The 17,365-nt window shown below is 41.9% G+C and overlaps 1 protein-coding gene across 2 annotated transcripts; it reads right to left on the bottom strand.

Moving 5' to 3' along the window:
* Positions 1–5,212: 5,212 nt before the first annotated feature.
* p2ry12 (purinergic receptor P2Y12) lies at positions 5,213–10,526 on the bottom strand. 2 transcript variants are annotated; one of them, XM_086126324.1, is made up of 3 exons: positions 10,436–10,526; positions 9,646–9,897; positions 5,213–7,207 (listed from the first exon to the last, which is right to left on the bottom strand). In XM_086126324.1, exons 1-3 carry the CDS (start codon positions 10,451–10,453, stop codon positions 6,368–6,370), a joined length of 1,110 nt encoding a protein of 369 aa, XP_085982450.1. In that variant the 5' UTR covers positions 10,454–10,526; the 3' UTR covers positions 5,213–6,367. The 2 variants fall into 2 exon arrangements, with proteins under 2 accessions (XP_085982450.1, XP_085982451.1); XM_086126325.1 differs by having other exon boundaries at positions 9,646–9,893; positions 10,436–10,503.
* Between the last annotated feature and the right edge of the window lie 6,839 nt (positions 10,527–17,365).

Below are 17,365 nucleotides of genomic sequence, written 5' to 3' on the forward strand. Positions count from 1 at the left end.
TTTTGGGCCCAGCATTGGGTTAGCCAATTTCATCCATTGAGCATTACTTTTAACCCAGCAGTTGTTTAAGATTAGATCTTTTAACCCAGAGTGTGTTCCTTTTTAAGATTCGTTCAGCTTTGGATGTGATATCAAAATCAGTTTTCAAGCTTGAGGTGTGTTGAAATATCGCATGTCTTTAGGTCACCATACTTGCTGGCACTGCATTGCATTGTTGGTCGATGCCATCACAATATCAGTCAGTGTGAGGTGATATGTTGAAGCAGCGGTCCCCAACCTTTTTTGCCCCAGGACCGGTTTAATGTCAGGCAATATTTTCAGGGACCGGCCTTTAAGGTGTGACGGATAAATACAACAAAATAATATGATATGTGCGACTCACCATCGCTGCACATAATACAGAGTGGGCTTGATGCGTGGGAATCTCCTTTTGTGAGAAGTCCGTATTTTAAGTAGGACTCCTGATACTGTCCAGTCAACGTAGTCTTCTTTTTCTTTAAAGTCGTAGGCTCCTCTTCTGTGTCCTGGCTGGGCCCTTTGCTCTTCCCAAAGAAACTTTCCAAAGACGTTTGTTTTTTTACTCATTTTGCTAGCTCCAGGGTTTAATTTTAGTGTTTAACCTATCACGTGACCGAGAAGCGCTCCCTCACCTGTGTCAAGAGTGACATAGTGTCAACGAAGGTAACATAGAATCCGGTACGTTTTCAAAATAAAACATCTTTCAGGTTCCGAAATGAATAAAAGGGAGGTTATGTAAATTCTTTGTTCTTTCTGTGCGTCCGGTACCAAATGACCCACGGACGGTATCGGTCCGCGGCCTGGGGATTGGGGACCTCTGTGTTGAAGAATATGTCTGACTTGAAATATCACTAAGGCCTTACTGTAAGCTTTGCTTGCACAGTTTGGAAAGTATCTCTGAAAAGTATCATACAAACCGAAATTAACATCTTTGTCATTAGTGTTGTGTCTACAGTGTCAGGTCCACAAGTGCAGCCCCCTGTCAGGCAATCGCCCCTCAGTGCTTCTTTCATCATTGAATGGAGGATGTAAACCTCGCCGTTAAGTTAGCCCCAGACAAAAATCCGTGCCCCTTTTTTTTCATTGCACGCCACAAACTAATGACTTTGTCCCAATTAAGAAGCCCATAAAGATGCTTTTTTTTAAATGTACCTGTAAATTGTAATGTTATTTATTTATTTAATAATTACCATGGGAGACCTGAAAGAAATGAAATATTGACATTTTCCAGGTTTAGCACCATTCACTGAATAAACCTGAATGCGTTGATACGACTCCTTTGGATATCATAAGTGCTTTACAATGTGCACGGCCTCATTCACACGCTCACAGAAACACGAGAGGATTCGGCCAGGGGGACATGCGAGGTGCCAACTGCTTCATTATCGCACTCAAGGCCTCTATGATATGTGGTATAGCTCATCATTTAATTTCTTAACGGGTCATGCATCCTCGCTCTCAAACCCATCACTGTAGGGTTTCAAGCATGGATTTGGCTTCGAACAAGAATTACCGTTTGAGATTAAGTTTCAATGCCAATGTTAGGGTTTCAAGACAGGATGATGGTTTCAAATCAGGTTTAGAGTACCAAAGTCTGTTTTCAAGACAGTGTTAAGATTTCAAATTAGCGGTAAATCACAGTTAGGATTAGAACCACAAGTGTTTGATACTGATGTTAGGGTTTTAAACTCAGGTTTCAATATGATTTTAGGATTTCATACAGTGGTAAGGATTTCAAAGTAAGGCTTCAAGCCTGGGTTATGGTTTTTCAACAGTTTAAACAGTTTCAATTTTAGGTTTCCAGTCAGGTCTAGGTGAAATCTCGAGGCCTCAAGACATGATTAGTGTTACAAAGTAGGGTTTCAAACAGTGTTTAATTCCAATGATAGGATTTCAATTCAGGATTCGAGTTTAAAATAGCGTTTGGGTGTCCAAGCCAATGTTAGGATTTCAATTACCGGTAAGGTCTGGGTATCAAAGTTGGTTTCAAATAAGGGTTTTTCATCTGAGTTAGGATTTCACTTTTGGTTTCCAGCCAAACTGAGAGCTTCAAAGTAGGCTTTCAAAACAGAGTTGGTGTTTGAAAATGCGGTAAAGGTTTTAAGTGGTTATATCTTTCCAGAGTTCGGTTTATACGAAAGCCCAATTTCCTCAGACTGTGTTTCAGCAACACGTTTGGAGGGAAAACACGTGTTACCGCAATTCTCAAACGTCACATTTAGCTCAAGTGTGTATCCGTTTTACAGTTGCACGTAAATGAGACTCCCTTACAACATATACGAGGTGACTGCCCTGGGATCACCTCCCTCATTCCAAACATGACATTTTAATGACCCACAGTTAACTCACTGACTGCACGCACGTGAGCAATCACAGGGGCTCACTTGTTTGAGGAACACCATTTACGTAACAAACAAATCCATACTGTGTGCCAAAAATGAGAACTGAGAAACTGACTGGACAAAAATTCATTTGAATATATTTTTCTCAAATTTCATGCTTTGTTTGCAACCCTGAAAACAGCAATAAGAGAACAGTCCTTCATCCCAACCGCTGTTCAAAGAAAGAAGCCTTACAGGGAACAATAGGAAACTTAACTGAGCTACATCCTTGCTCATCACTTGCATCATGCTGAGGCTGTGTTGAGGCGACCCCAACTGCCAGAAGAAAATAACTATTGTGTTTTTATTTGTTAATAAATAGGAACTCCTACATTCACTCACCACAATTGTAGGCATACTTGCACATAAAAGACTTCTTGTGAACTCAACCGACACGCATTAAAAAATAAATTAAAAAACGCTTTAAAAAGCAAAGTGGAATGTTTTGAAAAACATTATATGTATTTTGAAATAGTTGCGGAAAAGGTGCAGACTGAGAACTATCTAGTGCTGAATTGCGGAGATATACAGTCCATCCTCATAACGAATCTGTACGTTATAACGATAGTTCGTTGTAACCATTTCCAATAAAATGGCCGCCAACTATCATGTATCAACATTTATAGATGTAAAAACATGAACATGTAATACCGTATAAACATGTCAATTCCAAATATGTGTATCGTGTATGAAGATAAAATTATTTTTATAAGACATGAAACAAACAACTGTAGTGTTCCTATATGCAGTCAGCAAATGAAAAGTGCCTTCTCCAGTTCAGGATGTGCTGCGCCCCGAAGCCATTTATGATCATCTTTCAATCTATTGGCCTCGAACTCTGCCATGAATTTGTTGCCATTACAGATGATTGTCAAAATATGCGACTTTGCCAATTCGTCGTCTCGGCTGAGCTTCGTCTGGGAGACTCCCTTTCGAAAGTGACAGTCAATTTCAGCCTTCACGGACAGCGAGATTAGTTTCCGTTTACCAGACATGTTTTCAGATCATGTGCTGAGGACCGCGCGGTGCCTCCGGAAGTCCAACTATGTGTGAGTCGATCAGTAGTGTTGCTAAGCAACGGGGAGGCGGGAATCCTGCGCTGTACATTTTGTTGATAAGCAAGGTCGCAGCAGCAGTTAGCTTCCCATGGTTCACTGTAACAAAGGCCTTTTCACTATTTTGTCGGAGAAATCTGGTCATTCTAATCAAGTTTACATTTTAAAGGTGTTTGTTATCAGCAAAATGGAATATGGAACACAGTAGCTACAGATGGTTTATTGTTGTTCAGAGCAATATTGAAACAGACGGCTACTGACGTGGCATTGTCAGTGTCAGTCGAGATATATATGCTCCTGTACTTGTCACTATTACATACAAATGTACGGATGGCAGATGTTCGAGTGGCATACCAAGAACAAGGAGGCAAATTTACCCGCATTGTGTGTTGTGCTTTGCGAGCGACACTGCGATGGTTGAGAGGTACCACAAGCTATAATCAGAAGAACAGAACAGTACAGGCTAGGATTGACCCTGAGGTTGCCATGTCTAAATTTATTGTCGTTTTTTGTCCCTCTTATGTCGTGCATTCTTTTGTACTTTGCAATTTAGCCCTGAAAAGTGACACTGAGTGTCTTGTTTATGCAATTAAAAGTGGGATAGGTGTTGAAAGGAATAACAGAAGTCAAATAAAGCAGCGCACATTTGTCTTTCCCCCTCCCCAATGTAAATATGAGAGCAATAAATAAATAAATAAAACAAAAGATCAAAATGAAAACTATATGGCGCAATAACCTTTACAAGGCATCATAACATTTCTGCTGTCAGAGTAGAAATTTTATATTGTGGTTTTATGTCCAATTTGTGTCGCTCCCACAAAAAGAAAGACAAAGTGCACCAATCAGGGCTTTTATTAGACTGAATCGAGACTATAAGATAACACCATTTCAATTTAATTCAATTCATTTGGTGCACCTACACGGTCTAATGAGATCGAATACAAGAAACAATTCTGCTTTTACAGCGATTACTCTGCTTACTTTTTATTGGTTTATCAATGTGTTTGCCAATGTTGTTGTAGTTTTTATTTGCATTATATGACGACATAGCAATAATAACCAGAAAAACTGACGAGGTTATGGTCTTTCTCCACATTGGCGAGTCTGGCAAGATTTGAGCCTCTTCAACCAGACAAACACAATTTTCAAGCAATGAAAGGGAACCACTGAATGGTATGCTTCGAGTTTTTTCGAATTAAAAAAACAAAAAAAAAAATCAAAGGGATATATACCGGTATACTGCATTGGTAGGTCCTCTTTCATTTACCATTTACCTTTAGTATGTTGATCAATGTCATGTTTTGGGGTCATTAAATAAAACACATTGAGATATTATTAATAATAAAACAATTCTATCAATGAAATAATAGTGACCTTGAAATGATGTAATCTGTAGTCCAATCCTTAGCCACTGGAGGGCAGCTGCTACATGTCCAGTATTAACAACACAGTATAAAAGAAGCAAAAGTCTCTTAAGTGAACCACAGGCTGAACAGGCGACATGATGGGACACAAGTCATTTGCCATTAAAGTAGCTGTTAATGTAACATTGAAAAAAACAAATTTGTGTGTATTGTGTTTTTCCACTAGCTGGCCTCCAATATGCTCAAATTCATTTTAATGAAATTCACATGACTATTGCATCTGTATTGCTTCATATAACATGTTCCCTTTAAAATATACAGTCGCCTGGAGTACATATACTGTGGAATGCCAAGAGACTTCGAGCCTCTTTAATACATTTTTCATACAAATCAATGAGTGAAATAATCAAACTTTATTGACAGTGCTTTTCACACCAGCATGTCAATCAAAAGACTTCATAAAAGAACAGTCATACATAAAACAATTCTTTAGAGTTAACATATGGCCTTTAAAAATGATTAGACAACCTTTTGTAAACAACAACACAAAACAGGTTGTAAAGTACCCAAAATACATTCAGTCACATTTTTAATGTTGAAGACTCAGCACAGTGCAAAAAAAGACAATATACAAAGTAAAAGAAACAATCAATAACATACAAACACTGAGTCAAATGGTTCTGCGCTCTGACCAACCAGAGGACGGAAAAATGACATTATTCAGGGACTACTGAGCCAAATTAGAAATTGTTGATTGGTGAAAGAAACAGTCCCATTGCTAATTTGTAATATAGCATATTTTACGTTACATTAGCCAGCACTATATTCTGAAGACCCTCAATTTACCGCTTATTTCTACAATATTTAATTTGGTTAAACCACACTGAAGATGTATTTAGTCGTGCCGTTGCCTCACCCCATGACATCTGAATTATGGCCTGTTTTACTGCCACATCCCCACCTGGAGAGAAAGCTTGATGATGATCGCAGCATGGATTCTACATCGATCAACCAGGACGAGATCTGAAGAGGACCACTCCTGAGGAGGTGTTACTGTGTTGGATTCTGCATCGACCGATGAGAATATCATAAGGAGAACCAGTTCCCCAAATGGGAACTGCCTGCGGAGCTTTATTTCATTAAATTGTACAGGACCATCCTATGGGATAAATGTTGCCCATGATGCATCCGAAGCAGCCTGGTCACCCTGGAAGGGGGATCCCTCTATCCCTGATTCCTTCTCAAGATTTTTTTTTCATTATTTTTCCTGCCCGGCTGGGAGTCGACACCAGGGATGTTGTTGTCGTTTTATGTACTGCGAGCCTCTGAGGCTCTTTGTGGACTCATTTAAAGGCCATATAAATCCAATGACAGATTATATTGGCATGGCAGCAAAAAGAAGCTGAAATCGTCTTTTAAATGTAACAACCACATACATGTACTGGAAGCAATGCACCCAAGAGAAAACTCTCTGAAAGGAAGATAATAGATTGGTGATCAAGAATTAACACAATTTCGGGGAACAAATATCCCTGCAGAGGAGACATTGTCACCCTGATGGTCCAACACTGGCACACACGTTTTTCAGAGTGGTGCTGCTAGAATCAGTGTCTGAGCCCCTCTCTAGTAACCAGCTGCATGTGCCGGGTGGCAGCCTGAGGGACTTGAACAGCGTAGTCCTGAATGACTTGCAGAGGAAGAAGTAGATGAGGGGGTCTAGGAGTGAATTTAGGGATGACAGGAACAGTGTGTTTTCTTTGAGCTGGAAGAAGAAGAGCTTCAGTCGGCAGTTGAAGAGGAGGCCCCGTGTCTGGCTCATTGTGTACGGCACACGAGCGAAATGGAACGGCACAAAGCACAGGAAAAACACGGCCAGGACCAAGAAGACGTTGGTGTTCATTTTTCTCTTAGCCTGCTCTTTCTGCTTGGCCGAAGCCCTTAACCTCTCGGGGCGTCGAGCCGTGGTGCGCAAATACGATTTGTACAGCTCTTTAGTGATTAGCGTGTAGCACACGATCACAATCAAAAGGTTCCCCCAGAAGATGACCTGACACACGTGGTTGACCACCTCGTGCCAATAAAGCCCAGCCTGGTCCTTTAGGTCGCTGCACTTGAAATATGGCGACCGTGGCGTCTTCCCGGTCAGGATCATGTTGGGGAGGCAAAGCCCAAGAAGGACCATCCACACTACGGCGGATAGGAGCTTCCTGCGGGCCAGCCGCTTGGCATTGGTGCCCTTGAACGGCGCCAGGGTCTTCCTGCAGCGGTCGATGCTGATGAGCCCGAAGAAGAGGATGCTGATGTACATGGTCAGGTAGAAGAGCACCGAGGAGACCCGGCACACGAATATTCGTAGGCCAGTGGAGGCCATGTTGGAGTCTGATAACACCTGCAGTAACACAGAATTCATCGAGGAAATGTTGAGCCCGCATTTGGGATGCCTACACCACGTAACGTGGATCGTCCATCCATCCATTTAATAGGCAAAGCAACGCAGTTTTATTTACGGAACATAGCACATTTCATGTACAAGGCAATTCAATGTACTTCACACATTCAAAAGCACAAAACCTAAAAGCACAGGTGAAGACATTCGAAGGCAAAGCAAATAGAATAAAAATAACTGATTAATACAACTAATAGAACATACAGTGACAACATTTAAACACATTTATAAACAATATATTTAAAGACGGCGGCACGGTGATCCACTGGTTGTTTAACGTGGTTGTTTTGTGGGTCATTCAGTTGATCCAACTTTTGGGGTTCAATAAATAACCCCAAAAGTTGAGTCGGTCCCCTTTTGAAGCAGTTCGGGTTATTTTTGACCCAACTATTTTTAGAGCGTGAATGGTCAATCTAAATGTACGGGGCAGAACATCCACATTGATTCAGTGTAAAGCAAGTTGGTGGAGCGAGGTTGATCCGAGCCAAAGAATCACATTTATGAAAATATTTCTTTGGATGTGGGAGTGGTCGGTAGGGTCTCGGCCAACATTGGTCACCACATAGCACTGCCCCTGGGGATAGGCTCAAACTCACTGATTGCAGCTCAGTAAAGCTGTTCGGAGGGAAATCACTTTTGGAAGTTCAAACTGAAAATGAAAAATGTTTCTGGCTGCCGACTTGATGCTTTAAAGTGCTCCATGAATCTTTTAGATGACTCTATTCCCCATGTGAAATGTCAGACTGCCGTTTACTACCGTTTCACTTGCCTCAGTCTATAGACAGTATTACATTCAGCAGACTGGATGGCTTATCGTGAAAAACACATTTACGACGTGGCAGCCTAAAGTAGTGCATCTTGATGGGAAGCAACATATCTATAAATTAGCATAGTCGTGGGTGCACATAATATAGGTGTGGTTCTCAGAGGAGCAACCGAGGTTGTTGCATGGTGCTCGTTTCTTTCCGACCCGCCGACTTCATTGGATGAATTTAATGTAGGTATACATAGTTATAGTTTAATTGCGAGACTTTTTGAGAGGGGAAGTAGAGAACAAACAAAGATAATGTGGTCGCACCCTCTTAACTGGGTATCTGATCAGAATTCTCAGCACACGTCATGAGAAGGCAGAGTGGGGGTTGAGTATCCAAGTTCAGGTATGCAGGGAGGCAAGGCAGGAGTGCAGGATGTATTCAAAAACACTACATTCCTTTTCCAACATCAAAACGAGGCATTTGGAATCAAATTAAAAGAAGTCCAAAAACCAAGAAACAAAGTAGCTAACCAACACTGTGAATAGACTCATCGACGAGAGCGTGACAGGAACAAAACAGGAGTAATGATCCAACAAAGACTGGGGGAAAAAAAGAAACAAGAAACACCTGGATAAGACATCAGTAGCTGAGGGAGCTGAGATGTAGACACAAAACACAAAGGACCGGGCCAATAAGAACAGGTGGACAGGAAAACGATATACACAAAGACATCAAAAGGGACACAGTAAAAGCATCCATCCATCCATCCATTTTCTGAACCACTTTATCCTCACAAGGGTCGCAGGTGTTGCCGGAGCCTATCCCAGCTGTCTTAGGGCAGTAAGCGGGGGACACCCTAAACCGGTTGCCAGCCAATCGCAGGGCACACAGAAACAACCAACCATCCGCGCTCACACTCACACCTAAGGAATGTTTAGAATGTCCAATCAGCCTGCCATGCACGTTTTTGGAATGTAGGAGGAAAGCGGAGTAGCTGGAGAAAACCCACACAGGCACGGGGAGAACATGCAAACTCCACACAGGAAGGCCGGAGCTGGGCTCAAACCCGGTACCTCTGCACTGTGAGGTCGACGTGCTAACCACTGGACCACCAGGCCGCCCCAGGAAAAACATGACAAAACTAAAACCAATCAAAACCAGATCAACATACATGGGTGATGACATCGACTACTATTTAAAGTGGCTCTCATTAACCCCAAATCAATTTCAGCTGTTCCCTGAGACCTTTTCCAAACATCTTATATTCGTTCGAACAAAAACCTGAGGATTTGACTGCTATTTCTAACCTTTTCATACTTCCTTTGACCTTGTCTTAACCCTCCGGTTCCATCTTAAGAAAATCAGCGCCCCAAACATGATATTGCCACCATCATGCTTGATTGTCGCTTTGGTAAGCGGTGTTGTGTTTGTGTTAAACACACATTTTGAAATGGGCAAAAAGTTCAGCTTTGCAAAAGCACTTTTCAAATCTTCCAAATGCAGGTCAGAAAATATTGTTGTGGTCCATCCTGAAATCTGCATGAAAGTCAAATGACCGAACCACTCCATTGCCAGTGACTGTCACCGATCTTAATCCCGCATGAAACAATCGCCCATGGGCCTCACCTTGAAAGGGAACGTGAGGGTCATGATGACATCGGCGACCACGACGTTCTTAAGGTAGATGATGAAATGTGAGCGTGAGGGGATGCGCAGGAATACCCACACCGCCAGGCCATTGAGGGACAGCCCGGCAAGGAACAGGACGGAGTAGAGAACGGGGAAAACGACCGTCTTGACGACATTGTCGCGCGAGCAGTTCAGGTTGCTGATGTTGCCTCGGAAGACAGTCTCGTTTGGGTCCATGAGGAGAGCTGGCTGAAAAATTCAGTTCAGTTTTAATTATGTAACACAAATCACAACAGAAGTTGTCCCTGCGCATTTTACACATAGCGTACGTCTAGAAACACACCCCTTACTTAGTGGAAAGAAACATTTACTACATGCTGATATTTTGGTCTTATATTGGACCACAAAGTGGTTCTCAAACTGGGGTCCGCGAGCCGTAAATTTAGGGTTCGCAAAATAACACCGGTCAACTGAAAATTGTAATCAGAAATGGCTTTATGTGTCCCTTAACGTATTGAAGCAGAAATTACACCTGAGATTTGAAGGATGTCGATGTTTCTTCAAATTCTTTCTCAAATCTTCTACTCGTGTTTTAGTTTTAAGTTTTTACTGCGTTTTACTGAGTACCATCTGTACAATCCCTACTATTTAGAGGTACCGGTACATATGGTAGTTATGCCTAACAAGAGGCGATCCTTAAAAAAATGTTCTCTCCAGGTCCCTGGACCCCAAAAAGTTTGACAACTCCTGGAGTACAGAAACGATATAGTTGAGGTTATTTACTGACCAGCTGGCTTTGTCCCATGAAGTTCTCTCCAAGCAGACTGCTATTTGTTTGTCTGCAGCCGAGGTACAATCCCGCCAGTCTAATTTGACAGTGTGTGTCTGTGTGCACACTTTTGCTTTGCCTTCTGCTTTCTCTTTCCTGTCTTGCGGTAACGCTGCTGACACTTGAAAAGTCAAATCAAGTGGCACCAAAAGGCAATCTCAACAGGAAGAAACGGTCGAGAAGCATCGCAACACTCCTTTCGTCATTGGTCTGTCTCTGTTGATGACCACGATGAGCGTACATGGTCGTGTATTGACTGGTTGTCTTTGCCCAAAGTCACCTGGGAGAGGCCAGACTCTTCGTGCAATCGAGTGAAGGAGCAAAGTATGTGAGTGGAAGTCATGAAATCATACGGGATACGTCAACATGTACATGCAGGCCAGATCATATCGATCTACAGTATTTTATATACCGCTTGTTTAGGTCAGCTCTTAGCTGGAGCCTATTCCGTGGGAATTTGGGAGAAGTTGTTGTTGAATTCACTCCATGTATTTCTGGATACAGATACATATTTTAATCTACTTAAAAAAATGTATCTGGATCCATCTGATTTAATTTTGTGCAAATACTTGAGTATGTAAATGAGTAAATTCTGCACACTCTGCGTACATATAGAGAAACAAAAACATTCGCTCTCTCATTCACACCAATTGACCATTTCGAGGCTTCAATGAACCAATGAATGCATGTCTCTGAAGAGGGCATGATGCCCTCTGAACAAATGATTTGATTAAAACTGGACCAGTTTTCTGAGGAAATGAAAACACGCTCGTGTATGGGTTGCTTTCCATTTTGCATCACATGATCTTCAGATTTCTTTTCACCCCGTTCGTGTACCAACCGAAAGTAATGCTGAAGCTTCCCCTGTCTGGGCCCGAATAGATACATCAGCATCATTCACTTCCTTAATTTGGCTTCATGCACGCATGCCTACAGTACATAATAAAAATATTGTCGGCATTGTACATGCGTTTACTGTAAGGTTGAATTTTCTTCTTTGCTGATGCAAAATGCTTGTAAATGAGGACTACATTGAGCACTACAAAAGTGTTATATTTAAAATCTGTGAGGGAACGATTCCACTGTGACATGTTAAATGCTGTTCAGCTTTCTCTGTGTTCCGACTGCATAAAGGCTGTGAAAGTGTATCGACCAAAGTGTGGGCAAAAATACTTTTCTTTTAATTGTGAAACAAATGGCCCACCATATTGAATTTGCAACTTTTAACAGATTAAAAGGTATTAAGTTATGTATTTGAAGTCAAAGCTAAGTCAATACAGTTATTGTCAAGAAAGTCCAAAGCTGAGTTACCCAAATAATGATAACGGCATCAATGCCTTTGTGATGTTCCACAATATACATTTTGACACATAACATTTGTGTCAATGCTTGTTTTAGCATTTCCCCTTTTTTGGAAAGTAACATCGCACCAGTACTTTGAATGACCTTCTCTCAGCAGTATCGTCATAGTTTTTGATGAACACGAATTACATTGCAAAGGCATGTCTCCTCTCAACCAATCACCCTTGCATTTGCAAAGCTTTCTCATTAGTGTTGCCAGCTCTGGATCCAATCCCGGCTGATTTTTGCGCAACAGGCAGCGAACACCCTTGATTGATCGCCAACCAATCACAGGCCTGCCCAACAGCATTCACCAAATGGAATGTGAACAAACAGCCACGCACACAAACCTGTACACATGGAAATCTTCATCGGCTAGTTCTCAGACAGACAGGAAGAGAGAAGAAATGGGGTGAGGAACACACGACTGAGCCGAATATCTACTTAGAGTCAGCCCCCGTGCAGTGTAATAATGCTCGGTAAGAGATCGTAGAAAAGGTGATGTCGAGAGGACTCTGGTCAAACAAATCCACATCCGGTACTGCCGCAGCTGTGCGACCTCTCACCTGTGAGAAAAAACAGTCGGCAGTCGATCATGTTGCCATTCTGGGAGGGCGACGTAACCTTTAAGCACACAGACGGTGGTCCATGTTTGTTTGCAACAGTCTTTTGCATTCCTGCATCTCCTTGGTCAGGTCAAAAACGCAGCAGTTGAAATGTGTGCGTCGCCCTTTGTTTGGGCAGTGTAAGGTTACTTTGAGCTACTGCTGCTGGCCGACGATGGAGGGCTTCTACAAACATTTTATTATCTCTACCTTTCCACTCTATTTGAGAGAAATAGACCACGACATTTCTGTCTTCCAGCACACACGTTTATTTCCATGCAGTGCACATGTGGTGACCTACTCCTGCCCTCTCTGATACTCAAAAATCAAACCAGAAAAACACAGAACGCTCAATTTGTAATGATTTGGAGCTAAAGAGTCTCATCAAAGAAAAGGTATGCTGCAAAGGCTCAGCCCAAAATTGCTCCCATGAAATTGAAGCTGGATTATCGACATCATCCACCAAGGTAGCAATGCGTTGACTGAGCGAGTGTTTTTGGGCCTCCTGATAATGTACAGTAACCTTGTGCAGCTGCGCAAACGAGTTCATTGTGCAATATTGGCAACCTCAAAATGTCATATGCCCGGACCGTGGATCCGCTATAAAACCAATGTTTCATTCTACACAATGACTGACTTTTGCTTTAATTGAACCCCAAGAGTCTACTTTGATACAGGTTGTAGAGTTGACTGTCTGGATCGATTTGGCACACGGGCTTTCCTGTCTACCAGCGGCTGAGTTGCCGGTTCCATTCCAAACACACAGTAAGTGCTTTGTTTTCAGCTTGATGATGACTCATGGAACTGGTCTGGAGTTTGAATTAGTGCACAACCTACTTGTGCGGAGGAAACAGGGCAATTGTGCAAGTCATGTGACGTATTATTACCTCCCCTAAAGAGGTTGTTTTTACTGACTGTGCTTCTTCTTAGCAGGGGTTGCAGGCAGTTTAAGCTCCATTACCACCAACCTTAAAAACAAAGCCATATTTCCAAAATATTTGCATTCCAAATGGCTAAAAAAACACTCATGCAGAACATCACTTCCTGGCCAAGCCTTTGTGAAGCTTTCCAATGACTCACAAATAATCAGTGTTGGGTTTACAATCCATAACTACAGAGTACTGTAATTTTCTTGCAACGTAGTCTCCCCCATGAAGCTGTAAAAATACTCTTTGTGTGTACCTAGCAGCAGTGAGAAATGTCATTGCTCTTTGACTATTTGTGCGATCATCCCTCTGCCCGTGACAGCAGGATGTGGATATGTGGCTTGCGAGCAGGCAAAAAGGACAACACTCCCTTTGAGAGGTTGGCCCGGCCGGGATACCTCACATATTTGACACCATGTCTCTGTGTGCTCAGCAGAACGCTTGTGTGTGCACACACACAAGACATCAGATGTTAACTTACGCACAGAAAGTCGTTCACACTCACAGGTCACTTCATATGGTACACCTGCACAATCTAATGAGATCCAATACAGTAGCTATATCATCCAACTATTCAGTGGTGGTAACAGAACAAAAACTTTATTAATGTCCTTAAGTATAAGTAAATTATCAGGTACCTGAGCTTTATTTTATTAAAGCTATATTATTAATAATAATTAAATGATGTGGAAAACAACTGTAAATAGCACTGCGATTTATCCATTTTGTATTTATATTGCACTTAATTGACCGGTGTTTGTTTGTTTTTTCTTCTTCTTTCTGCCTACATTCTTGCTGCTGGAGGCTGTGAATTTCCCCAGTGTGGGACAAATAAAGGATATCTTATCTTATTTTTCTGATGACATTTTACTTTTACTCCCTAAATACGAAACTTTTTTGCTGTTCCCTCCCTCCTCTCTGTAACATTCGCACAGCCAAAAACATGGTACTCTAATGTGGCCACATCAGCCTGAAGCCCAGGTCCACATGCTGGCTGCCCAATCATAACTAACCAACTAACTAACTAACTAACTAACTAAGTAGTTGCCCCCCTCCTTGCTCTTCTGCCTCATGCATGCACTCATGGTGGACAATGAGACACTCTAGAGTAGCAATGTCAGCAGACCATCCCAAGGGAAGGTGCTTTGTTGGGGTGCACCCATGAGGAGCTAACTAAATGCACGCCACAAATGCGCTGGATAACTACTGCTCCAAACAACGGCACTCACAAATTGCTGAGTCAAAAGCTAAAGAATACAAATGGTTCGGTCCCCTCTGAGCCTCTGCTTAATTCTTGGTGCCTTTAATAATGTCTGGTCCGCAGATGTAGGGGCAGAGGAGCTCAGAGAAGTAAGGTGGAGCGAGGCCATTGAAAGATTTGAAAACAAATAATAGGATCTTAAAAAGAACTCTAAAATGTATAGGGAGCCGGTCAAAGGATGCCAGAGAAGGAGGTATGTGCTCCCTCTTACGACTGCCAGTCAAGAGGCGCGCAGCAGCATTCTGGACCAACTGGAGACACTTAATGGAGGATTGGCTGACTCCAAAGTAAAGTGCTCTCTGTTCACTTTGTAGGATCCTGAAGGTGTCGAATCAGTACTTTTACTTATAGCAATCTTTTTAAGATAAGAAAACCTTTATTAGTCTCGCAATGGAGAAATTCCCAATTCACAGCAGCAAAGTTATGAAAGGAAGAAGTAGAAAACAAAATATAGGAGCTGCTGGAAAGGCAGCCGCTCTCGCGGCGCCATTTTGAAGTCAAAATAACAAAAATAACACAACACAACACATAGGACACAGACAGTCGTGCAATCTTCACCACTTTTCTGCATACACTTGTTGTCTGAACCAGTTTATAGATGAAAGAGGAGAGGATCAAAGTGTCCTTTCACCAGTGGGTCAGAGACGTCATGCTGAAAATGTGCTCACGTCTGCTACAAGCTAAGTTTTGAAAGCAAACACGAAGCTGTAGTGTCCATTGACGAAAAGAGATTAGATCACTTCTCCTTTACAACTTTCTACATGTTTTGCCAGGTCTTTTTACTTCTACTCAAGTCGAGTCGAGTACTTTAGCCACCTGTGCGACTAGTCTGCAAATATAAGGTGAGACCCAATAAAACGGCGCAACTGTTTGCTTGCCTGACTTCAGTAAGAGCTATTCACGGTATCTGTTTCTCCTGTGATGTCACTGAGGTATGTGCTCAATGCTGTTAAGAGAGATGCACTGCAGCAGGTGGTCTACAGATAATTTCATGTCATTTATCTCGGCCTCTTCAAACCAAACCTGTGAAACTGTTTACCGTTTTTTATAGGGTGACACAATTTTCATTTTGTCCGTTCGGTTTCCTCAGATACATTGCATTTACATGCCGAGCCTATTATATGCTATCTTGGGCTTCTGTTGTAATAGAGCACTTTGACATTCTTAATTAGGTGTGCTGGCCTATCTAAAAAAGATCGAGGTCTGTGGTACATCGTAATCCAGAGAAGCGTTGATGTCCTCAGAGTAATGAGTGGAGCGGTAGGTTTACAGTAGTGGGCCCTACCGATTCACATGATGATTCTCTGTGGGGCACAAACAACACATCTGTAGACAATCAGAATAGAAACCCGCCAGTGAAATACTTCCACTGTCCTCAGGCCAGATGAAGAATATGGGCAAATTAAAATCTCTAAAGCATTCCTTTATTCAACAGCTAAATACGGGAACCCAAATATTAGAAACAGCTGTTTGTACGATGCAGCTCGGTTCCACACCAATGCGGCTACAATAACATGCATCTTAAATTAAGGCGACTTTGTAAAGGCAGCATTTTGGATCACATTGGATGACAAGTATGATGTACCATCATCGCAGTACTCATCTTTTCTAAAAGATAACCCTGACAACACAGACGGCCAACAACAATTGGGAAACAACATACTAATTGTCTTTTGTGCCTTATCAGAAAGATTTTTTGTAAATACCCTTCATCAGCATAGGTTTATAATTTTACATATACAAGTCATAACACAATATGAATACAAAAATTTGTCAGCAATAGCAATAATACACGAGTGATTGTGCAATAGTCAATATTTCAGAGGTGTTGGGGGGGATTCACATTGATGATACAGCACTTATTGCTCTTTCACATTGTCCATTTAAAATCTCATTTTCACAGCTTGCTGGTCTGTGTGTAAAGTACCTGGATGTGGAATCGGGACAGGGGTGGCGCCATTAGGTGGTTTCCAATAGAATATCAGAGGCGTAACAGGGTGAAGCTTAACACTTGTTTTGTGATGGATGGATGTTTACTCTATCTTAATATATATATATATATTTTTAAAGACACACATTTCTACTTGAAGGTCCACCGTTGTGTAAACAAGTATAAAAAAACCGTCCATTATATATTATGAAATACTGGTTATTTTATAATCTTTTGAATTTAAAATTGTGTGCCTCGGTGTAAAGTAGCGAGTATAAGAAGCAACTGACCACAAAAAAAGAAAAAGGCCTGCAGAATAAACAGCCTTTGGATGTTTGAGATGACCAAAGCACGACAGCTTCCCTGAAGACGACGTGGAAAGAGCTTAGTTGTGGCTAAAAGGGCAAAGTGAGAATTGTACAACAGAGGTGTGAAATTATATCGCCGGGGCAGAAACTGAGAAGTACGCACTCGCTACTCCACTGTGCGTTTGTCGGCGCATCGGCAAGAGTGAACTGCGTGTATCAAATGTTTTGAAAAGGTTTTTCCACTTATGCGCTTGGCTTGCAGTAATGTGAGGCAACCGATCCTTAGCGGCCTCTTACGGAATTTGTTGCCAAGTTGAGCATCAAAACTAAAAGAACGGAAAAGTCCTGTCTTGAGATGTCCATGTTCAGGCATCAAGCAAAGTGGTTTAAGCATGGAATTCTTGACCATAAGCTAAAAATATGTCACACCTTTCCACTTTTTGCCATGACCCTTTTTTCCCTCACTTCATTCCAGGTTATCAGTATGTTGTGAGCAGGGCCCTGGAGACGGTGAAAA

This window comes from Hippocampus guttulatus, chromosome 12 (genome assembly GCF_054856545.1).
Source record: "Hippocampus guttulatus isolate MCC_2025c chromosome 12, RoL_Hgut_1.0, whole genome shotgun sequence".
Taxonomy (NCBI): Eukaryota; Metazoa; Chordata; class Actinopteri; order Syngnathiformes; family Syngnathidae; genus Hippocampus; species Hippocampus guttulatus.